General features: G+C 40.0%; 1 protein-coding gene and 1 pseudogene across 2 annotated transcripts; both read left to right on the forward strand.

The window, feature by feature from the left end:
- Nucleotides 1-9,741: 9,741 nt before the first annotated feature.
- On the forward strand, nucleotides 9,742-10,711 carry LOC308616389 (olfactory receptor 10H3-like; the record flags this gene model as incomplete). Its single annotated transcript, XM_081232639.1, has 1 exon — nucleotides 9,742-10,711. Exon 1 carries the CDS (start codon nucleotides 9,863-9,865, stop codon nucleotides 10,709-10,711), a length of 849 nt encoding a protein of 282 aa, XP_081088765.1. The 5' UTR covers nucleotides 9,742-9,862.
- A 7,254-nt stretch (nucleotides 10,712-17,965) lies between these two features.
- Nucleotides 17,966-18,906, forward strand: LOC308616390 (olfactory receptor 1F1-like; annotated as a pseudogene). Its single transcript has one exon. The product of its transcript is annotated as an olfactory receptor 1F1-like (transcript).
- The last annotated feature ends 6,604 nt before the right edge of the window (nucleotides 18,907-25,510 follow it).

The following is a 25,510-nucleotide window of genomic DNA, read 5'->3' on the forward strand; positions in this document are numbered from 1 at the left end:
TGGCCAGTTTGGTGGTATGGAAGTGTGACAGATGGTTTGGGTTTAAATAATGCCTGTCTCTACAGAACTGTTGTAATGATTCAGGTCTGTAAAACACCCGCACTCCATAGGAGTTTGATGCATACTAGCTATTTGTTTCTCTCCAATATTTCCCTCTCTTGCCTAGGCTCTATCACCATAACCTCTTATTTATACCAAGTGAGATGAACTCCATCCAATTATCTATGCCTAAGAATGTGTTATCTATCTATAGGCAGGTGGGGAGCACCACATGGATGTGTCAGGACCCTGATGCATGTGGTTCTTCTTGAATGGACTAGCAAGAGAAGACTTTACCCCCCTATCCCCCAAAATAAGAATAAACAAAATAACCTAAAGATAGTAATAAATGCCACCAAAATTGAGTCTTTTTATGTATAAAGTACTGGGCCTAGTGTTTTATTATTATTATTATATTTTAATTATTACAAATGTACAAAGGAAAATACTTTCCCCAGAGAAAATGGTTTATTATTTCTCACTTGATTTTGGAGTTATAGACAGTAATGGATGTTTTTCTGTCAAGGTGAACTGAGTAAAGGATGTTAGAATTCAAAGTAGAGAGAGAGCCAAAGTGTGTGTGTGTGTGTGTGTGTGTGTGTGAGAGAGAGAGAGAGAGAGAGAGAGCAGGCAAGTAGGATTGGAGTCCTTTAGATCTGATCATTCAATTGATTAAAAACTATATGGGACAAAATCCAGGCAAGATGGGAGGAAGCAGAAGGAGGTTGCTAATAGGGCGATATGCATATGAGGAAGGGGAAGAAAGGGAAAATGATGGAGGTAAGAAAGGAGGAAGGGAGAGAGAGAGAGATGGAGAGAGAATGGGAGGAGAGAGAAAGGGAAGAGTAATCAGTGCTTAGGTAAGAACACAGACATGTTAAAGGGTGTTATCTGACATCTTATGGAAATCTCTTTCCATTTTTCCCACACATAATTTTCAGTAAAACATCAGTTTTCATTACTGTGTTAAAGTTGCATCTATTTGAGGGGTGTGTTGAAAGCTAGAGAGCTGTCTCAAGATGGCACAGAGGTCAGAGGCCAAGATGGGTACCTTCAGTATGCACATGGAAAATGTAGGTGGAGGTCACACAAATGTGGCTGAAGGGAGTCACAGGGAACTTTAGGTCTATGTGACTCCCATGCTGGTGTTTGGGAATATAGATCACTGAGGATCCAGAAAGGGGACCCTATGTGGGATATCAGTTGTTAACTCAAAGGTGAGGCCAAATATTTGAGTTGGAGGCAGAAGATGTTTTATAAGGATAAACCCACAGCCACCAATCATCTCATTAGTATACAAAAGACACTCTTATCAGAGGGTCAGGAACCAAGGCCAACACAAAAAGACTAAATATTTATGTTCTATGACATCACAGGAAGGCATATGCAAATATCAGACTGCCTGGCTTGGACCACCAGGGCAATGGGAATAGGGTAGAATTTGGAAAGAGAGGTGACTTCTGGCCAGTTTGGCCAGAAGACTTACATTGCACAAGAGAAACCACTCTCCAAGACCCAGCTCCAAATGACTCATTCTGAAAAGCCATCCAGCTGTCCTCACCTGAAGACACAGCCCTGGAATCTCATTCTAGGCTCCTCCAGCTTCTGCATTCCCTCTGACCCTACCTTGACCCCAGTGGATTGAGGACATCTGCATCAAACCTTGTCTTCCCCTGAGATTGGGAGCTCCTCAGCCCTCAGCAGAGACTAATGTCTCTCTGAGCAGAGAAAACACTAGTGATCTTTGTTCTATGTGGATAGTTGGAGGAAAGAGTAGAGGCTACAAGTTCTCAAAGGCCCCTTGAGGTCCCTCCCAGCATCTCCAGACCCTGAGGACAAATCTACTTTGGTCTCCTGGGGAGGCCCTGGGGAGCAGCCTGCTGGAAACCTGCAGCAGGGATAAAGCATACAGGATCAGTTCCAGGAGACCCTATGTCTGACCCCACACCTGCCTGTGGGTACCACTGACAGCATCGAGCAGGAGACCTTCTTCTGCCCTTCCCTGCTAGCCGCTTCATGGAAGAGGCAGGCCAGGCTGAGGGGAACCAGAGGGAGAGGGTAGGAAGGCAGAATCAGACAGTTGTGGATAGCACTGCCAAGCCTGGGGATGGAGTCAGAGCTGGGAAGAAGGTTCAGAAGAAAGGATTTCAGTCTTGAGAGGCTGCTGGGGGTCTTCTCAGTTTACCCATTCTGGGTCCTTGGTTCTCACCCAGCCTAGGTTCCCTTTGCATCTCCTAAGTCAGTAGTTTTTAGCCTGGGGTGATTCTGCACTACAGTGGACATTTGGACATGTCCACAGACAGTTTTGGTTTTCATGATCTTGGGAGGGAGGGATGCTACAGACATCTGGTGGCTTGATGCTTGGGATGCTGTTAAATATTGTACAAACACGTAATAGTGTGGTACATTTGTTACAACTGATGAACCATTACGGATCAATTATTATTAACTGAAGTCCAGAGTTTACCTTAGAATTCACTCTTTGTGTTGTAATTTCTATGGATTTTAACAAATTTATAAGATATGGTATGGATTTGCTGGTATACAGAGCATGTATATTCTGAATTTTCACCATTCTCCATCCTCACCAGCAGTGTCGGAGGATTCCTTTCTCCCCATTGCCCAATCACCATAGCATTTTCTAATTTGGGGAATTGAATATGTATGCAGTAAAATTTCATTGCTTTCATTCATCTCACCCAGTCCTTTTTTTTGAGCATCTTTTCATTTGCCTGAGTAACTCCTTCTGTGATTTCTCTGCTCATATCCTTTGCTCATATCTATATTGAGGTTCCTACTTCTTGTTTATTCTTCTTGATAGTGTTCCCTTGTCAGTTTTAGACAATGTAAATGATCTTGTACAAATTTTCTATCTGCCTGTTAACTTTATTTAGGATATCCTTTGTGGAACAGAAATTCAAAATATTGATGTTTTCGTGTCTTATTAAAGTCACTTTAAGGCTTGTGCTTTAGAAGTTGTTTTTATTTAACTTATTTTTGGCTGTATTGGGTCTTCGTGGCTGCGTGCAGGCTTTCTCTAGTTGCGGTGAGCGGGGGCTACTCTTCATTGCAGCGTGCGGGCTTCTCATTGTGGTGGCTTCTCTTGTTGCGGAGCACGGGCTCTAGGTGTATGGGCTTCAGTGGTTGCAGCACGCGGGCTCAGTAGGTGTGGCTCTTGGGCTCTAGAGTGCAGGCTCAGGAGCTGTGGCGCACGGGCTTAGTTGCTCCGCAGCATGCGGGATCTTCTTGGACCAGGGCTCAAACTCCTGTCTCCTGCACCAGCAGGCAGATTCTCAACCACTGTGCCACCAGGGAAGTCCCTAGTAGTTTTGTTTAGGAGGTTTTCTCCACTGCTAGATCAACAAAGTAATTCTCATACACTTTCTCCTATTAAATTTATGGTTTATATTTCACATTTATGTCTTGAATCCATCTGGATTCCACCTTTGCATGTGGTCTTGGGCAGAAATTCAGATTTACTTTCCTTCATAAAAGGAGCAGTTTTCCCCCCACAAACTAGTGAAACAAGGCATCTTTTCCTTTATTTTTGCTGCCACCTTTATCATATATTAGATTTTGAATAATAATGGGATATTTTCTAAGATATCTAATCAATTTACCAGTGTTTATGTCTGTTCTTGGTTTATATTTTCAAAATGGCTATGACTCTATAATGTGTCACAATACCTGGGAGGATGTATTTCTCCTGTTTACTCCAATTTATGATTAATATAGTTTTGCACTGCGTTTATTTTTAGTGGAAATTTAAGACAGTTATTAAGTTTATAATCCATTCACTGGAGTTGTAAATGCAATTGTACTGATGGTGAAATTTAGGGAAGAAGTGGTATCATTACCGTATTAGATCATTTCATCCTAGAGTATAGACTCTTTTCCATGTATTCAAATCATCTTCTATGTTTTTATTATTGGCTAAAATATTTGTCTTTGGAGGTATTGCATATCTTTTGTTAAATCCTAGGTATTTTATATCAGAGGTTTTCAAAGTGTGGTATGAGACCGCAGGGGGGTTCCAGAGACCATTTCTGGGGGGGGGGTCCATCAGGTCCTTACTTTCCCATGTGACGATGCATTTTTGTCATGTGCTTCAAGTAAAACAATGTATTGCCACAGACTAAATGAAGAATCGGACACCAGCATCAAGTTGTCTCCCATCAGGCCAGATGTTGAACGTATTTGTGAAAATGTAAAACAAGGCCACTATTCTCACTACTTAGTTTTTGAAAATGTTGTTATTTTCCTAAAAGTGTTACTATATTAAAATGTAGGGTTTTTATCATAAATGGGTGTTGAATTTTGTCGAAAGCTTTCTCTGCATCTATTGGGATGATCATATCGTTTTCCTCCTTCAATTTGTTAATATGGTGTATCACGTTGATTGATATGCGTATATTGAAGAATCCTTGCATTCCTGGGATAAACCCCACTTGATCATAGTGTATGATCCTTTTAGTGTGCTGTTGGATTCTGTTTTTGTTGAGGGTTTTTGCATCTATGTTCATCAGTGATATTGGCCTGAATGTAATAAGTTTATTACTGTTCTTTTAAATGTTCTTCTATTAAATATTTAAAAGGATTCTCAGGTTCAATTTCTGAAATGGTCAAGATTGATAGTTGTAACTCACTCAAGCAAAAGCCATTTGGGGCACTCAGTAATTTTTTATTATAAGGGGATCCTGAGAACAAAATGTTCAAGGGCTTTTTTTCCCCCTTGTTTAAAAGGCTTTTAATACAAAGCAGATAATATTTTGCAACACTTCCCAAACTTTTCATTATCAAATTGGCTCAGGCTTCTCAACGATTATCATTTCACAACAATATCTCCATTTTCACCTTCTTTAAATGAATTGGCCTAATAGATGTTCTATTAAAACAGAGCTTCACTCTCAACGTATTTGTAAGTTTGTGTTCAAACAGTATGAAGAAAACAGGATCAAGGAATTTAGCCATAAAAGTGAATGGATTACTGATACATGCTACATCATGGATGCAGCTAAGTGAAAGAAGTCAGACACGGAAGGCCACATATTGTATGGTTCCATTTATATGAAATGTCCAGCAGTGGCATATCCATAGAAAGAGAAAATATACATTAGTGGTTGCCAGGGGTTTGGAAGAGAGGGAAATAGGGAATGACTACTTAAAATGGGTCAAGGGCTTTTTCTTTATAGTCTATGTCACCATTGAGAGTCTTATCCTACTTAAATTTTATGTCTTGAATGATAATTACTGATGTAATACTATGAGAAATATTATGTATGTTTTTCGGAAGTTGATTTTGCCTTCTGCAGCATTGCACTTCTTTTTGTTCTAATATATTACATCTTGATTCTTTCACCTTCTTTATGTACACGATCATGTTTCTTCCCTTCCTAACTGATATAGTTTCTCTCTTTTCCTTTCCTTAGAGCACTGCTCATGGCTTTCAGTTCCATGTTAAAGAACAGCAGAGACAGTAAGTAACCTTGGGTTCTTGTTTCTAAAATAATGCATCTAAAAGTTCCCTATTGGCAAATTATTTGCTGGGTTTGTAGCATATATCTATATTTTCTGGTGTACAGCATAGTGATTCAGTGTTTTGCAGATTATACTCCATTGAAAGTTATTACAAGACAATGGCTATAATGCCCTGTGCTATACAATATATCTTTGGTGCTTATCCATTTATACATAGTAGTTTGCGTCACTTAATCCCATACCCTTAATTTTCCCCTCCCCTCTTCCTTCTCCCCTTTGGTAACCACTAGCTTTTTTTTTTCTATATCTGTTTTGCATATAAATTCGTTTGTATTATTTTTTAGATTCCACATATAAATGATATCATGCAGTATTTGTATTTCTCTTATTTCACTAAGCATAGTATTCTCTAGGTCCATCCAGGTTTCTGCAATGCAAAATTCCATCCTTTTTTATGGCTGAATAATATTCTATTATATATATATGTTATTTATATATTAATAATATTATTAATCTTCTTAAGCCATTTGTATGTCTGCTGAAGAGCACTTGGGCTGCTTCCAAATCTTGGCTATTATACATAGTGCTGCTGTGAACATTGAGGTTCATGTATACTTTCAAACTAGTGTTTTCGTTTCTTCCAGATACATAGTCAGGAGTGGAATTGCTGGATGATATGGTCGTTCTATTTTTAGTTTTTTTAGGAACCTCCATACTGTTTTTCATAGTGGCTGCACCAATCTACATTCCAAACAATATGGTACAAGTTTTCCCTTTTCTCCATATCATCTCCAACATATGTTATATGTAGACTTTGATGGTAGCCATTCTGACAGGTGTGAGGTGATATAGCTCGTGTTATTATAACTTGCATTTCTCTAATAATTACCAATGTTGAGCATCTTTTCACGTTCCTGTTAGCCATCATACGTTTTCTTTGGAAAAATGGTGATGCAGGTCTTCTGCCTATTTTTTGATTAGGTTGTTTTTTGTTATTGAGATTTATGAGCTGTTTATATGTTTTGGATATTAACCCCTTGTCAGTCATAATATTTGCAAACTTCCTCCCATTCCAAAGGTTGTCTTCTTGTTTTGTCAAGTGTTTCTTTTTCTGTGCAAAAGCTTTTAAGTTTAATTAGGTTCCATTTGCTTATTATTGCTTTTATTTATTTATTTTTGCCTTAGGAGACAGATCCAAAAATTATTGCTATGATTTATGTCAGAGAGTGTTCTGCTTATGTTTTCTTCCAGGAGTTTTGTTGTTTCCAGTCTTACATTTAGGTCTTTAATCCATTTTGAGTTTATTTTTGGATATGTTGTGAGGAAATGTTCTAATTTCTTTGTTTTACATCGAGTTGTCCAGCTTTTCTAGCACAACTTATTGAAGAAACTGTCTTTTCTTCATTGTATATTCTTGTCTTTTTTTGTCATAGATTAATTGAAAATCGGCATGTGGGCTTAGTTCTGGGCTCTCTATTATGTTCCACTGATCTATGTGTCTGTTTTGTGCCAGTACCTGTGGTATATATTCTTCACCTAGCTAAGAAAATCCCCTTTCACAACATGTTGTAAAGAGGATTTTTAAAATAATAAATGGATGTACATATATCATATCATTATGTTGTAGATATAAAACTAAAACAATATTATGTGTCAATTACATGTCAATTTTTAAAATCATAAAAAGGACTTGAATTTTAGGAAATATAATCCTGCCTTGATAGAAATAATTATATGATTTTCTGCTTTAGCTTATTCCCCTGATGAGTCACTTGATAGGTTTTCTGATGCTGAACCATCCCTGTCATTCATGGGAGAAGCAAAAACCTCTTTCTCGTAATATATTGTTTTTGAAAAACCACTGGATTTGACTAGGTTATGTCTTCTTATGAATTTAAAAATCTGCATGGATAGGTGAAATGGGCCCATAATTGTCTTTTCTTATTAACATTCTACCTGGTTTAGAATCAAGATTGCATTAACTTAACAAAATGGGGTGAGCATATTTCATATGTTTTTTCTGGTTTCTAAGAATGGGTATAAGATACTCCTCAAATGTTCCTTAAAAGTTTAAGAGAGATCACCTGTAAACACACTGGGGCCAAGGATATTGGGGAGGGACAGCATTTCACTAACCTTTTCGATTTCTTTAAAATTTACTTGAGTCTCCAAGGTCCCTGCTTTTTCTTTCTCCAGATTTGGAACTTTATAGTTTTCTAAGAATTTATTTCCTTAGTCTACTCTTCAAATTTCCTAACTTGAATTTTTCTTACTATTTTTATTAATTTTAAACTATCCTTTATTTCTCTAGCTATTTCTCAATTTTAATTTTTGCGTTTTCTTATTGGCATCTTCCTGTTTCTATCTTGTTAAACTTTTACAACTCGATTTTGATTTTATTAAGCCTGACTTTCTTCTTGAAAAAGTTTCTTCATAAATATATTTGAGGCTATGTATTTCTTGCACAGTACTGTTAGCTTAAAATGTGACATTAGATGCTTAAATTAGTTAATTATGAGTATTAAATTTTACTTTATGTTTTACTATTGTAACAAAAGATTATTTAATACTACACTTATCTTCCAAACACAGGGGATTTGAAAAGCTACTCCTCAATCAATTTCTACTTTTAGTGTGCTGTAATCTACATATTTATACTTGGAATTCATGGAGAAATTTTTTATGTCCTAAATACAAGGTCAATTTTTGTAAAAGTCCCTTGAATGTTTAAAACATGTTTAATCCCTCTTTGTTGAAGAGTCTAAATATATCCAATACCTAATTTCTAAATATTATTAAATGCATAAATTGCCTTTCTAAATTCTATGAAAATGTCTAACTACAAGTTTCATGTATCTATCTATTGTTGATTTAACCTTTTCTATTTATATCTACTTCACTGAAGTTGTGTGGATTATTAATTTCTTACTATTCCAAGGTATACCATTACATAGATTAACAATATTTATGCAAATCATTACCATGTTCTCATATACTTAACAAAATAGTCTTCTTTTTCTCTTGGAGTTTGTGTGTGTGTTTGTGTAATTTTTAATTTCAATATGCATTTAAACTAAGAATGTTTTTCTTCACAGCCAAAATAACAAGCCACATTTAAAATTAATAACTATAAAATTAATAACTAAATAATAATCTCATATTATACCTACCTAATTATTCATTCATACCATAATCAAAGTTTTCTCTGTTGCCTTAAAATTAATTTACACTGGTTTGTCTAAATCAATACCCAAGCTAGTACCCTATATTGCATCTGGTTTTTATGTCCCTTGAATTTCTCCATATCCTTTAGTGACCGTGGTATCTATGACATGAGACCTATTGTTCTGTACCATGTTCCACCTTTGGATTTGTCTGATTGCTTCATCACAGTGTCATTTAGCTTGTTCCTCCGTTCTTTGTACAATGATCCTTCATTTTGGCAATCATCTTTGGCCAATGGGCATACTTGCAATCTGGTTCTGGCATCCATTTAACATTAAGCCTTTACTCACTGAAAGTTTCATTTCACACTGGCACAAGATGTCCTAACCTTGCTTCCTTTACCAGAATGTTTCTCCAGGGAAGTCTGATTCTTTGAGTGGCAATTATTCATGAAGATATTATAATTATTGTTTCCTTAAATTTCATTTTGTCTGTTTTCAAAATTACTGCCTCAGCTGTCACTTGGTACATATTTTCCTTGTATATATTCTATCCTTTTATTTTCAAATTTTCTGTTCAGCTCATTTAGAATAGTAAATATAAATATGAAACAATATGGAAAAAAGAGTACTATTAAAACAGTATTAAAATAAATACAAATGTGTTAAAAGGCAAAGACTCTCAGAGGAGAAAACTTTCAGAACTCCAAGAACGAAATAAATATTTTCTAGAACAAGCACATTATTCAAGAGAATATGACCCTGATCATCTCTGTCTGTCTTCAGTGCCTCCAAAAATGGAAGTTTTCATTTTGCAGTCACTGTTAATAAAAACCCAGGAGCCAAACTGTGTCTTAAGCTTTTAATATACTGATCTCATTTTATTTTTATCACACCACTGAATGATAACAACTATTATGATTTACTCCATCTTACTGATGAAGATTTTGAGACCCAAACAAGTTAAGAAAATAGTTATATAGTATAAACCTCTTCATTTGTCATTTAATCTATGTTAGAGCCTCTGTTTTAACCACTGTGCCCTCATTCTGTTTCTGATCTCACCAAATGCAGCATCCTTGTCTGGGCAGAACTATAGCACAGTGGCTGAATTCATCCTCATTGGGTTCTCCAACTTCCCTCAGAGGCTCCTGCCCACCTTCTTCCTACTGTACCTGCTGATGTACCTGTTTACGCTGCTGGGGAACCTGCTCATCATGGTCACCATCTGGAGGGAGCACAGCCTCCACACACCAATGTACCTCTTCCTGTGTGCCCTCTCCATCTCCGAGATTCTGTTCACTGTTGCCATCACCCCTCGAATGCTGATCGACATGCTCTCCAACCACCACTCCATTACCTTTGTGGCTTGTGCCAGCCAGATATTCTTCTCCTTCACGTTTGGCTTCACCCACTCCTTCCTGCTCATGATCATGGGCTATGACCACTATGTGGCCATCTGCCACCCCCTGCACTACAACATGCTCATGAGCCCCCGTGACTGTGCCTGTCTTGTGTCCTGGTGCTGGGCTGGTGGCTCAGTCATGGGCATGATGGTGACATTGATAGTTTTTCATCTCACATTCTGTAGGTCTAATGAGATTCACCATTTTGCCTGTCATGTGCTTGCCCTCTTGAAATTGGCATGTGGGAACGAAACAGCCCCTGTCACCATGGTTGTGATCATGGTTTGTGTCACAGCCCTGCTGGGGTGCTTATTCTTCATCATCCTCTCCTATGTCTTCATCGTGGCTGCCATCTTGAGGATCCCCTCTGCTGAGGGCTGGCACAAGACCTTCTCCACCTGTGTATCCCACCTCACCATAGTGGTGGTGCACTACAGTTTTGCCTCCATCATCTACCTCAAGCCCAAGGGACCCCATTCTATGGACAGTAACACACTGATGGCCACCACCTATACAGTCTTTACCCCCTTTCTTAGCCCGATCATTTTCAGCCTCAGGAATAAGGAGCTGAAGAGCGTCATAAAGAGAAGTTTCTGCAGAAAATTCTTTCCCCTAAGCTGCTGATGGCCAGTTTCATGGAAAAGAAATACAATAAAGGGGCTGGGATAATAATATATGTCCCCATAGAACTGTGGTAGGGCTGCAGTTGTGTTAAAATATCTACACTCTATGCTAGCTCTTCATTTTTCCTCAATTTGCCACCCTTTTGTCACCACGATCTCTCATTTATGACCCAGTGTGATGAACTCCATCCCATCATCTATTCCTTAAAATGTATTATATCTATGGGCATGTTGGGAGCATCCCGTGAATGAGCATTGGTCCTGATGCCCATGGTTCTTTCTGAGTGGGCAAGCAAGAAAAGACTTTATTTTCCTCTCTTCCCACCAATATAAGATAAAAAAGAATAACAAAATAATAATAAAAACCAGCAAGCATTGAAAATTTTCTATATATCAAGCACTGTGCCTAGTGTTTATAATTATCTTTTTAGTTATAGCAAGTGTAAAAAAAGAATAAACTATTTGTCTCCAAGGAAATGGTTTACTAATTACAGGGCTATTTGTGCATGAGATATGAGAAAGAAGAAATAGAAGGAAAAATGAGGGAGTGAGGAAAAGTAAGAGAGAAACAAAGAGAGTGATTTAGAGGAGAGAGAGAGAGAGAGAGAGAGAGAGAGAGGGAGAAGGGAAGGAGAAAGGGAAGAGGGGTCAATGCTTAGGTAAGCACATAGACATGTTAAAGTGTGTTATTATCTCACATCTTACAGAAATCTCTTTCCTTTTTCCCCACACATAACCTTCAGTGAAATATAAATTTCTCATTACTATGCTAAAGTTGTATCTTTTGGGGGAGTGTGTTGAAAGGCAGAGTGCTATCTCAAGATGGCACAAAGAGAGGTCAGAGGCTGCCTATGGGTGTCTTCATTATGCCGATGGGAAACGTTGATGGGGGTCACATAACATGTGACTAAATAGAGTCCCATGGACCTTTATGTCTCTCTGACTCCCACTCTGGTGTTTGGGAATATAGGACTGAGGATCCAGGAAGAGGGTCCTTGTGGAATGTCTTCGTTATTCTGCTCTGCAGTAGTTATTTCCACTATTTTATCTTCCAGGTCACTTATCCATTCTTCTGCCTCAGTTATTCTGCTCTTGATTCCTTCTAGAGAATTTTTAATTTCATTCATTGTGTTGTTCATTTTTTGTTTGCTCTTCAGTTCTTCTAGGTCCTTGTTAAATGTTTCTTGTGTTTTCTCCATTCTGTTTCCAAGATTTTGAATCATCTTTACTATCATTTTTCTGAATTCTTTTTCAAGTAGACTGCCAGTTCCTCTTCATTTTTTTGGTATGGTGGGTTTTTACCTTGCTCCTTCACCTGCTATGTGTTTCTCTGTCTTCTCATTTTGCTTAACTTATGTATTTGGGGTCTCCTTTTCACAGGCTGCAGGTTCGTAGTTCCCATTGTTTTTGGTGTCTGCCCCCAGTGGCTAAGGTTGGTTCAGTGGGTTGTGTAGGCTTCCTGGTGGAGGGGACTAGTCCCTGTGTTCTGGTGGATGAGGCTGGATCTTGCCTTTCTGGTGGGCAGGTCCGCATCTGGTGGTGTGTTTTGGGGTGTTTGTGACCTTATGATTTTAGGCAGCCTCTGTGCTAATGGGTGGGTTTGTGTTCCTGTCTTGCTAGTTGTTTGGCATGGGGTGTCCAGTACTGTAGCTTGCTGGTCATTGAGTGGGGCTGGGTCTTGGCGTTGAGATGGAGATCTCTGGGAGATTTTCTCCTTTTGATATTACATGGAGCTGGGAGGTCTCTGGTGGACCAATGTCCTGAACTCAGCTCTCCCATCTCAGATGCACAGCCCTGGTGGCCGGCTGGAGCACCAAGAGCCTGTCATCCACATGACTCAGAATTAAAGGGAGAAAAAGAGAAAGAAAAATAAAATAAAATAAAATAGAATAAAGTTATTAAAATAAAATATAATTATTAAATTTTTTTAATTTAAAAAGTAATAAAAGAAAGAAAAGAAGAAACAGAAAGAAAGAAAGAAAGAAAGAAAGAAAGAAAGAAAGAAGAGAGCAACCAAACCAAGAAACAAATCCACCAATGATAGCAAGCGCTAAAAACTATACTAACAACAAACACAAAAACAAACAAACAAAAAAAGGAAAGACAGAACCCTAGGACAAGTGGTAAAAGAAAGCTATACAGACAAAATCACTCACAGAAGCATACACATACACACTCACAAAAAGAGAAAAGGGGAAAAATATATATATCATTGCTCCCAAAGTCCACCTCCTCAATTTGGGATGATTCATTGTCTATTCAGGTATTCCACTGATGCAGGGTACATCAAGTTGATTGTGGAGATTTAATCCAGACCTCCTTGAACATGCCTTACAGTGCACCTTCAAGAGAATTCCTCTGTGGTGGAATTGCTGGGTTGGGAGGGGGACTCTGTCATCATCTCAGAATTCCTGTCCACAGCTTGGGGAAAGCCTCAGTGAAGATGTCCAAAAAGGGGTCAATGAATCAACAAGGAAGTGAGACAGGGAGTGTAGACTTCCTGGGCAGGGGAGGAGAGACACAGGGCAGCAGGCAGAGGGACCCAGAGAGAAGGTTCCTCTCCAGGTCCAGAGAACATAAGTCATTAGAGGACAGAGGATTGAGCAGCCACTGTGTGCTGAGCTATAGGAGAGGGAAGGATTTGAGATGGGTCTTGAAAGCTGGAGCAAAGTCCTGAAGGAAGAACATTTGAGGCAGAGGAAAGAGCAAGTGCAAAGGTCCTGGGGAAGAATAAATCTTGGTCAAAGAGACCTGTGTGGCTGGGAGACAATGATATAAATGGAGATGAGGGAGGTGAGCAGGACCTAGACTTTGCAGAATTCAGATTTTTTTTCTTTTTTTTTTTTTAAGATTCCATATACATTTGATACCATGCAGTATTTGTCTTTCCCTGTTTGGCTTATTTCACTTAGCATAAGGCCCTCAAGGTATATCCATGTTGTCGCAAATGGCAGGATTTCCTTCTTTCTCATGGTTGAATAATATTCATATATATATTATATGAATATTATATAAAACCACATCTTCTTTATCCATTCTTCCATTGTTTCCATATCTCAACTATTGTAAACAATGCTGCAATGAACATGAAGATGCAGGTATCTCTTCAATGGCCCATTTTTATTTCCTTTGGATATAAGGAAATAAAAGAAGTGGAATTGCCAGATCATATGGTAGTTCTATGTTTAATATTTGAGGAAACTCCATTTGTTTTCCATAGCAGTTGCACCAGGATTTGGAATTTTACTCCAAATATTACTGGGAGGAAAGTGAAGGACGAGATCTAATTTACTTTTGTAAAACCTCTTCCTACCTGATTAATGGAAATATTATCATAGGGGCCCGAAGTAGAAATCAGAGCTATATGAATATCTGGGGAAAAGAGTGTTCTAAGCAGAGGGAACAGCAAATGCAAAGGCTCTGAGGCAGGAGCATCTCTGGATTATTCAAGGACCATCAAAGAAACCAGAATGAGCACAGGAGATGAGATCAGAAATGAGAAGGGAGGGACAGATTTGAAGGTGATCGTCACTAGGTCTCTTGCAGCTTTAAAAAAATAACGCCTTTCTTTTCATGTCAATAGCATTGTACAAGGTGCTGAGTCCTCTCTTAGTTTCCACTAAACTAACAGAATTAAAATTAAAAGCAAAGTCCTAGCTCTCATAACCCTGTCTGAGATTTTTATATATTCAATACCTCTCTGTGTGATTAAGTCCTAGGAATGGTTTAATTGTCCTATTTATTTGATCAGCTTAATTTTATTAATATTTGTTCCACAGAGCTGCATGGATATACTTCGATCAACTTCTAGGATTCAATAAGTTTATCTTGTCCTCAAACAACAAATTCATTTTCATAAGAGTTAGTAGAGGATCCCCTAAGAGTTTCCATCCCACACCTGGGATTGATATTTATTTTGTTGGTTTTCAAATGGCATATCATTTCTATAATTATCTTACATTTCTCTTTCGTCGTCTTCTTTATTTGCAAGTGCTCAATACTTTTTTTTCTGGAAAGTATAAATTTGTTTTCTTTTTTGAACTTAATTTTTTATTTTATATTAGAGTATAGTTGATTTACAATGTTTTGTTAATTTCAGGTGTGCAGCAAAGTGATTCAGTTATACATACATCCATTCTTTTCCAGATTCTTTTCCCATGTACGTTATTACAGAGTATTTAGTAGATTTCCCTGTGCTATACAGTAGGTCCTTGTTGATTATCTATTTTTTTAATTAATTTATTTTGGCTGTGCTGGGTCTTCATTGCGGTGCGTGGGCTCTAGAGTGCACAGGCTCAGTAGCTGCATCGTGTGGGCTTAGATGGGTATGTGGGATCTTTGTTCGTTGATCGAACCTGGAGCCCCTGCATTGGGAGCTCGGAGTCTTAACCACTGGACAACCAGGGAAGTCCCGATTATCTATTTTATATACAGTAGCGTGTATATGTTGACCCCAATTTCCTAATTTATCCCTCCCCCTCCCCTTTGGTAACAATACTTTTTATATATCAAATTATTGTCAGCTTTAACAACTGAAACATTCCTTTCTTGTAAGACTGAATGAAGTGTTGATATCCCTGTTAGAACTGCATTTATTAAATCCAAATCCTCAAAAAAAAAGCACACACATAATTATTTTCTAATGTTAACTCCTTTCTCGTAATTTTTATTGAGAAGAATTTACAAGACTTGACATGATTTTCAGGCTGCTCTTACAGCTCCAGCCCCTCAGGTTGTCCATTTGGATCCAAATACTCTTCTTGTTTTCACTATTTCAATCCCCAGCTTTTTAGATATGTTGGTTTATTCTCTCTGTGTTTATTGGATGCATAGTGGCATACAGAAATTTTTACAGAAAATGTTTAAAGTGTTTCATTTGAATTATATCTTTTTTGAATCACCCAGAGATAACTGAACAAAGGGACTTAAATGAAACCAAATTAAAATATCCAGGAAGTTTTGTAACTTTTGCCTGAAACCCCAAATTTATATTATATCTGTATAAAAGCCAAGAAGGTCTTCATGTGACTACTTTTCATTGAGAAGACATTTCTAAAACACCATCCGATCATCTCAGACATCATTTGACCACGTTTCAGAGTCAGTAAATGTAATTCTGTTTTTTACTTTTTTCCAGTTTTATTTCAAATGTTCTGAAATAAATCACAACCTCATGTGATCAACAAACTTAAACTACCTTCAAAGTCTTGAATTTCACTTTATAAATAAATTGCAGGGAAAAAAAAGTTAGTGACACTGATGAAACTTCACTGGTAATGGCTGAAATTTTACTGACCTGATGTAGTTTTCCAAAAAGGTATTTTCTCTTTCCAGTAAATGGGTTTTACCATAAGCAGGTGCATGTGTCAGAATGGCAATGTCATGCCTACATCAAAATTACATTTTTTGAAATTCTGTTAATTATTTCATATCTGAAAAGTCTCAATTACTTTTAACCATACACTAGAGTGTATTAAAAGTCATTACTTTCTAAATGCTTTCTGTCTGCTTTACCAACATATAATACTTTGACATAAATTTTTCCCAGAATTTCTGTTGTTCAAACGCTTTTTAGTGTCTCACTGAATAATGATGTTCTTTTTTTTCCTCATTGACCATTACAAATTTTCTTTATTCGAGCCCAAAATGAACAAAACATGATTGCTATTCAGATGAAATGTTTAAGTATGAGCACTTCCAACTTTAATGAACGGTTTTGAATAGCACTTGGACCCAATATTTATATCACCTGTTACCGTAAACTACCCATATTTTTATTTTAAAAAATTGTTTTTCATTCCAAAATTATAAATTAAGTGTTACATTTTACAGTGAGTCTTACACAGTAGCAAAACGGTTCCACGTTGCTCAACTTCTGCAAGTATCAGATGTTCCAGGACTGCTATTCACCGTGAATATCATTTCTTTTCTATTCTTCCAAAAATACAGAAATATTTAAAGGGAACATTATCCAAGCTTTGTTGCCTTTTCATTCTGGATGTTTTCTTTTCATGTTTATTGTAAACTTTTGATTTTATAATTATGAGAACATTGCACACTGAAAATTTAGACAAAAACTACAATGCACAAACAATAAGAACCAAAGTAAATCTTAACTATTTAAAACCAGGACCAACCTCAAAATTTGAGGGTAATGATAAACTGGTATTTCTCCTATAGCACAGATAATTTTATAAGCACACAACCACACTGCTCACAGTGACAGTAGCCAAACTGGCAAAAAGTTTTGCAAGTGTTTCTTAGATGTTGCCCATGTATCAAAGCTCATTACAACATTCAACAATGGTAAACTTGAAAGTGCGTTTATATTATAATTTGTATTGCTAATTAATTTTATTATTCTTCGGATGTTCTTTAAGGGTATATTCCAGCCTCTGCCAAATCTTTCTAGATTTTAGCAATGGGACTAGTGTGCTGGTGCATACTGACTCTATACTAGCCTTGGATTAACAATAGGAGGTCATGGTTGCTCTTGACATGCAAGGACAGGCAATGTTTTTGAGGAGTATGAGATCTAATGGAGCAGAGAAAGGGGAGTTGTAGCAGGAGGGGTATTTGGGACAAAGAAGGGATTCCTTCAAAAATAGAAGATTTTTTGGAATCCTTGCATTTTAGTTTGAAATCGCCCCAAAGCATTTTCTGAGTCAAGAACTTGAGCGCAAATAGCTTATTTGGGAAATAATCCCAGGAGACCCAATGAGTGTTTGGAGAAAGGAGGTGTGGATAAGTAGGTTACCACTCTTGGCAACTGAGGGGTCATCTTTCTAGGGATCCTTGAGAGAACACACCCCAGAACTGCTTTACTCAGAAGTGATGAAGCTGGGGCGTTCACCCAACAAGGCCTGTCCCTCACTGGCCAAAAGTCACTCTTGGGGTGCCAACCCCCAACACTTCCATGTTACCCTGTGTGCAGGCTGAGCCTACTCTGGTGACCAGATGAAGCCTTGGGGCATAGAGATACACGTGATGGAAGTGAGAAATGGTCAGTGTGCTTGGGAGCTGTCCACCAAGCTCCAGGTGACATCTTGCAGGTGGGCTGTGGGGAATGAATGGTGTGTTCACTGATGGAAATGATGCAGCAAATGGTGGGGGAGGGTCCTGTTGTAGGAGAGAGTAGGAAGAACTGATGAATGGCTGAACTAACAAGAGGGGATGAGATCCAGGGTGCAAAGGAGAGGCTGGCCTTGGCCAGGACCCTGGACAGCTCCTCCGTGTCATTTCTGATTGATTCAGGATGGCCGTTGAAGGGGCAAATCTCACCCTGGTCTCTGAGTTCCTGTTCCTGGGCTTCTCAGAGGACCCCAAGCAACAGCAGCTGCTGTTCATACTCTTCCTGAGCATGTACCTGGTTACAGGACTGGGGAACCTACTCATTATCTTGGCCATCACCATCGACGTCCAGCTCCCATGTACTTCTACCTGGCCAACCTGGACTTTTTGGACATTTGCTACACCTCCACCATCATCTGCAAGATGTTGGCCAATCACGTGTCAGGACACAAAGGAATTCCTTATGCTGGCTGCCTGACCCAGATGTTCTTCTTCATGTGGTTTGCCGGCATAGGCAGCTTCCTGCTGACCGCCATGGTCTATGACCACCATGTGGCCATCTGTCACCCTCTGCACTATGCCACGTCTGTGATACCACAGCTCTGTAGCCTCCTGGTGGCAGCATCCTGGACTGCAACCTTTGGGAATGCCTTGACCTACACGATATTACTGACCCGCCTCTCATTCTGCATCCACAACCAGATCCCCCATTTCTTCTGTGACCTCAGCCGTCTGCTGAAGCTCCCATGCTCTGACACCTTTCTCAGCAATGCAATGGTGTACACTGTGGGCGCCCTGCCCATCATCACCCCCTTTGTGGGCATCTTGGTATCCTACACGCACATCTTTGCTGCTTCGTTGAGGATTCCGTCCACCAGAAGCAAGCGGAAGGCCTTCTCCACCTGTGACTCTCACCTCTCTGTGGTGTCCCTGTTCTACAACACACTCATCAGGGTTTATTTCAGCCCCATGTCCTCCCACACGGCCCAGAAGGACACAACCGCTGCAGTAATATACACCGTGGTCACTCCCATGCTGAACCCCTTCATCTACAGTCTACGCAACAACGACATGAGGGGCGCCTTGGGGGCCCTCATCAGCAGAAGGCCAGTTTTTATTCGGTGACCACAGCATTGGAATGTCTGTCCAAATACAGCGCCCATCTGTTCTGAACTTCAGGGCACAGTCCCAGTCTTAGATAGTTCCTTCATATCACTCTTGGTTCATTTGTTTATTACCTCATCCTTCCGACAGATATTTATTGAACATCTGTCACATTTTACTATTTACTGTTTACTATTTACAGTCTTTCAAGAGTCTGGCAGGGAACAAACAAAATCCCTGATCTTGTGGCACTTAAACTGCAGCCTAAAGAACACATAATGGTTAAAAGGAAGTACTCTGGGGCTTCCCTGGTGGTGCAGTGGTTGCGAGTCTGACTGCCAATGCAGGGGACACGGGTTCGTGCCCCGGTCCGGGAGGATCCCACATGCCACGGAGCGGCTAGGCCCATGAGCCATGGCCGCTGAGCCTGCGCGTCCGGAGCCTGTGCTCCGCAACGGGAGAGGCCACAGAAGTGAGAGGCCCGCATACCACACACACACACACACAAAAAGGAAGTACTCTGGAAACCAGAGAGACCAGGATTCAAGCCCCACATTGGGTTAAGGGTCAGGTTACGCTGCTATAAGAAAGAGACCCAAGGCAAAAGCTCAGAAGTCATAAGATTTTGCAGACTGAACTCGGATTTTTTAGCAACATAGTTGCTTCAGAAACCTTAGTAGACAGCTGGTCTAGTTGCTTCTAGCTAGTTCCATTGTTAGAACATTCAGTGTTCTTTTCTAGCCAGAGTTCTTGTGTCTATTTAATTTGCAGTATTTGCTTCATTGAACTATCTACATCTTTGTCATTCTCCATTAATGGTCATCTGAAACAATAGCCTTGGGCAGGATCCTTGTTTATCCTGTTTAGGGGGCGAGGAAGCTGTTGGCTCTTCCAAACTTGTGATGTTCCTCACTTTGAAAAGTGGCCAGTTCTTGTGTAAGAGCATCTCTTCCTTGTGATTCCTTGCTGAAAGCAGCAAGGAGCAGCCCACTTACCGTGACATTCTAACTCTTTACAATCACTTCTAGAAACACAGGCTTAGTAGACATATGATCTAGCTTTCAGGTAGGTGATCGCAGGTGATGACATTACCAAATGTTGTTCTTTGACATAATGAGGGTCAGTTATCCAGTCTGCAACACTTGTGACCTTACCAGCAGGTCACTAAGCTAATGCAACTAATTTTTGATTTTTGTGATTGCAACACCCCATTTCTGATACTAATTTTTATTTTTATTTATTTTTATTTTTTTATTTTTTGCGGTACGCGGGCGTCTCACTGTTGTGGCCTCTCCCGTTGCGGAGCACAGGCTCCGGATGCGCAGCCTCAGTGGCCATGGCTAATGGGCCCAGCCGCTCTGCGGCATGTGGGATCCTCCCAGACCGGGGCACGAACCCGTGTCCCCTGCATCGGCAGGCAGACTCTCAACGACTGCGCCACCAGGGAAGCCCTCTGATACTAATTTTTGTATTAGGTAGGATGAATAGCCTACTTGCTGTAATAGGGCTTCTATAACAAAATACCACAAACTATATGGCTTAAATAACAGAAATTTATTGTCTTACAGTTCTGGAGACAAGTCTGAGATCGAGGCATTAGCAGGTTGGTTTCTTCTGAGGCTATAAGGGAGAGTCTGTTCCATGCCTCTCCCCTCACTCCTGGTGGTTTACTGGCTATCTTTAGTGTCCCTTGACTTGTAGATATCTGCCTTCATCTTTACATGGCATCCTCCCTGTGGGCATGTCTATCTCCAAATGTCCCCTTTTTATAAGGAAACCAGTTGCCTTGGATTAGGAACTCACCCTACTCTAATATGGCCCCATCTTAACTATTATGTGCAAAAACAGACACATTCTGAATACTAGGGGTTAGGATTTCAACACATAAATTTGGGAAAGGGATGTAATTCAATCCATAACAGTTGCTAAAAAAAAAAAAAGACTAAATGAATAATGGGGACCCCCCTGGTGGCACAGTGGTTAAGAATCTGCCTGCCAATGCAGGGAATAGGGGTTCGAGCCCTGGTCCGGTTAGATCCCATATGTCACAGAGCAGCTGAGCCCCGCATGCCACAACTAACTACTGAAGCCCTTGCACCTAGAGCCTGTGCTCTGCAACAAGAGAAGCCATTGCAAGGAGAAACCCGTGCACCACAACAAAGAGTAGCCCTGGCTCGCCGCAAGAACAAAGAGTAGCCCTGGCTCACCGCAACTAGAGAAAGCCCGCAGGCAGCAACGAAGACCCAACATAGCTAAAAATAAATAAATAATTTTAAAAAAATAAAAGAGTAATGGCTCAAGCAAAGTAGAAGTTCATTCCCCTCTCATGTAACAGTCAGAGTTCTATATCAGTGGGTGACTCCGCTCCTTTCAATCAATCAGAAACTTAGGTTCCCAATGTTTTATTTCTTGTCTATTTCCCTGAACATTATTATTGTCTGTGAGGTTGAAGCTGGGAACTCTAGACTTTAAAAAAAGAAGAAGAAAGAAATCAGCAAGCACAGGGGAAGAAAGTCCCTAATCTTGACGTGTCATGTACTTTTCACATTCCACACTGGGTAATACCTAGCTGCAAGAGAGGCTGGGAAATACAGCATAGGTGGTCAGCCATGTTGCTAGGCTGTGATTCTGTCATTACAGAAAAAGGAGAGAGTAGATTTTTGTGGAGAGCTGGCAGTCCACATTCCATCCCTCCAGCCACCAAATACATGAAAGCATGCTTCTCCCCACCCATAGAATCCACTTATGCCCTGCCCCGAAGAAGATAACCTAAAGTCCCATCCAGTGATACTTTCAGCTCAGAGTCCAAAATCTCTGCCTGATACACAGTCTTCTTCAGCAGAACAGAATGTTTATCCCATGATCTAATAATTTTCAAACTAAAAGTTTATTTATCTGGCCCTCCCCTCACCCAAAGTACAATATGAGACCAGCTACTGGTCCATCATAATGATCAAATCCCACAGGGCAGAATTTATTTAAGATTTCCCTGCTTATGAAGTGGAATAAATTCTTCGGTTCTAGAGGGGAAACCTCTTTGTCTGTTATTCACTGCAGTCTCTGGTTTTGCCATCTGGGATATTCTTCCTTGTCCATTACCGTCTGTGGCCACTGTCAATGAAAAATTAATCAGTTGATCTAAGAAAGAAATGGAAAATTTTATTTGAGCCATATTTGAGGATTATAACCCAGGAAGAGTATCTCAGAAAGCTCTGAGAACTGTTCCACCTGTTAGAAGTCAAGGCACAGTTATATAAGTTTTTTGAGACAGAAGGCTGTACATCAAAAGGTGTATTATTGACAGTTTACATAATCCAGATCTAAGTGACATTGTGGTGGGTCACGTGACCCCTGATAACCTCAAGAAGAAATGCTATCTTTAAAGGAGTTCTCTGGTTGATGCTAGGAGAACGTTGTTCTTTACGGCAGGTATTCTTGCCAATGGGGGAGGTTTGATGATGAATAATGTACATACACAATGCACAGTTCGGGGGAGAGACAAGGCCAAAAAGCAGAGGAGAATTTTGAAGGTTGAATTTTGCTTGTGTTGCCATAAAGTATGAATTTTATTTCACACCACATTTGAAGTAAACATAGAAGGAAATACCCTTCTTGGGAATTCTACAGGCATCATCGTCTGATTCCTCTAATGCAAATTAGGGAACCTGGATATTTTATTTATTTATTTATTTATTTATTTATTTATTTTTATTTTTAGCTGCTCTGGATCTTCATTGCTGTGCACGGGCTTTCTCTGGTTGCGTCGAGCGGGGGCTACTGTTCGTTGCGGTGCACAGGCTTCTCATTGCGGTGGCTTCTCTTGTTGTGGAGCACCGGCTGTAGGCACGTGGGCTTCAGTAGTTGCGGCATGCAGGCTCAGTAGTTGTGGCTCACGGGCTCTAGAGCTCAGCCTCAGTAGTTGTGGCGCACAGGCTTAGTTGCTCCGCGCCATGTGGGATCCTCCCGGACCAGGGCTCGAACCCGTGTCCCCTGCACTGGCAGGCGGATTCTTAGCCACCGCGCCACCAGGGAAGCTCGGGACCTGGGTATTGTTTTAAGGCTCAAACAGGCACAGACTGGGTGCATGGTTTCAAAATAATTCTCTGGAACACTTCACAGGCTATTTGTTCCCAGTCAGTAACCATACCCGAAGCTTTTTCCCAGCCAAAGTTTTTGCATTCCTTGATTTACCCGGGTCTCTTTGTCATGTGAATGGTGGCTACCTGAGGTCCTTTGAGACAAAGGTCTTGGGTGGGAAGGTGTGTCAGTCTCAGCTAGGAACACCTGGGGTCACCCACCTGGACATGTAACACTTGTAGGGACCCCCACAGACATTTCCGCAACCAACCAGAGCCAATGGTGTGGCTGGACTAGCCCTTGTGGTTCTTACGATTGCAAGACACCTCAGCAACAACCATTGGGGAACTTTGAAAAAAAGATTTCTTTCAGGTCCTGGAGGGTACAGGACACACCGAGGGCCACACAGTGAGGTCACAGGTAGAGAGACAGCACAGACCTGGGGCTCTGCCTTTATTAGGGTCCAAGTGCCTGGGGTGCCTGGGGTGTTGCAGATTCACTCTTTATTGGCTAATTTAAAGCCTAATAACAAGAATTAGGGCACAAGAAGGGAGAAGTAGGGCCGTGCAAGTGGTCAGTTATTTAGGTTACCCAGGGCTTTCTGAAAGGAGAGCCTCATGGGTAGGGCAGCCTAGTTCCTTATCTGGTTGTTTATCTAGTAGCTGTATCTTACAGGTGCCGATATGTTTATTCAAGATGGGTGAATTACTATTTGGCCATAAAAAAGAAAAAAAATCCTCCATTTGTGACAATATGGACCTTGAGAGCATTATGCTAAGTGAAATAAGTCAGACAGAGAAAGGACAAATACCGTTTGATGTCATTTATACAGTTATATGTGGTATCTAAAAAAACAACTAGATAGATACAGAGAACAGATTGGTGTTACCAGAGGCAGGGAGTGAGTGGTAGGGTAAATGGGTGAAAGTGGTCCAAAAGGACAAACTTCAGGTTATAAAATAATTAAGTCAGGAAGTGTAATGTACAGCATGATTTGTATAGTTAATAATACTGTACTGTGTATTTGAAAGTTGTTAAGAGAGATCTTGAAAGTTGTGAAGAGAGATCTTGAAAGTTCTCTTCACAAGAAAAAAAAATGTAACTATGTGTGGCGATGGTTGGGTTTTTTTGCTTGTTTTTATTAAAGTATAGTTGATTTACAATATTGTGTTAATTTCAGGTGTACAGCAAAGTGATTCAGTTATACACATATATGTATATATCTATATTCTTTTTTTTATTCCATTATAGCTTAAGGTGATGGCTGTGCACTAGACTTATTGGGGTGATCATTTGGCAATATATACAAATATGGAATCGTTATGTTGTGTACCTGAGTGCTGCCTGGGATAAGTCATTTCACCCCTCTGAGTCCCCATTTTTTCACATGTAAAATAAAGGTAATAACGCCTAGTGCACAGGGATGTTAGGAGGATTAAATGAGATAATACAGTTCATGAATGACTGGCAAGCAAGATGATTGTAGATGTGAAATGAGGACTCTCCTGGCAGTCCAGAGGCTAAGACTCGGTGCTTCCACTGCCGGGGGTGCAGGTTCCATCCCTGGTCAGGGACCTAAGATCCCATGTGCCGTGTGGCAGGGCCAAAACAATTAAAAATAATTTTTTTAAAGTGTGAAATGGATAAACACATTTTACTTAAATGTGTAGAAAACACAATTGGTACCTCGAACCTGCACTATGATGAGACCAAAGAAGTTATTTGAGTTTTTTTTTAATCGTCAGCTGGTAATAACAACATAAGGGTAACAATATGAAGAAATGTTTTAGAACCACACTCCCAACACAGAACACCTAAAAAAAACAAACTGTGTTGTCTTCTCAACAATTTCTCACTTCACTGATCATTTCTAGCTGGAGACACTTTTTTTTTTAAGTTTTAAAAGTCATGTTTATTGACGTAGAATTTACATTCAGTAAAACTCACTCTGAAGCCTGACAAATGCCATCACCACCATAACCAAAGAGTAGAGCAGTTCTTCAGCCCTGTTGACTTAAAAGATATTCACAACCTAAAAGTTGCAAGTCATGTTTTATTCGGCAGGAATTTTTAGGACTTCAAGCCCGGGAAGCAGCATCTCAACTAACCCTGAGAGAACTGCTCTGGGGAGCCAGGGGGAAGCCAGGTTATACAGGCGTTTTGCAACAAAGGGCAGATAGTCTGAACATCGAAAGATTATTGTTAATTAAAGAAAACCAGATATGTCAAGTTAAGGAATTTAGTGCTTTTCTACGTATGGGACGATACAAGAGTCTGGGCTCACTGAAATCATTCCTTTGATATGCACCTCCGTTATCTGGGGCCAGTATCGTGTGTTTTCACACCCTGAGTTTCCTCAGGGCTCACTGTGGGGAGGGGCTGCAGTCTGATGGCTGCTAGACAGCAGGTGTTCTTTCCTTCCTTAGTTCCCTCAGGGCTCACCAGCTCACGTCCGAGGGCTGCAAGCACTGAAGACTGTGACATCCTTTGTTTACCGATATGGCGGGCAATATTCCATTTATCAGCCCTGACCCCCGACCCCAAAATC

Source organism: Mesoplodon bidens (genome assembly GCF_964165515.1).
Source record: "Mesoplodon bidens genome assembly, chromosome: 4".
Classification (NCBI taxonomy): Eukaryota; Metazoa; Chordata; class Mammalia; order Artiodactyla; family Ziphiidae; genus Mesoplodon; species Mesoplodon bidens.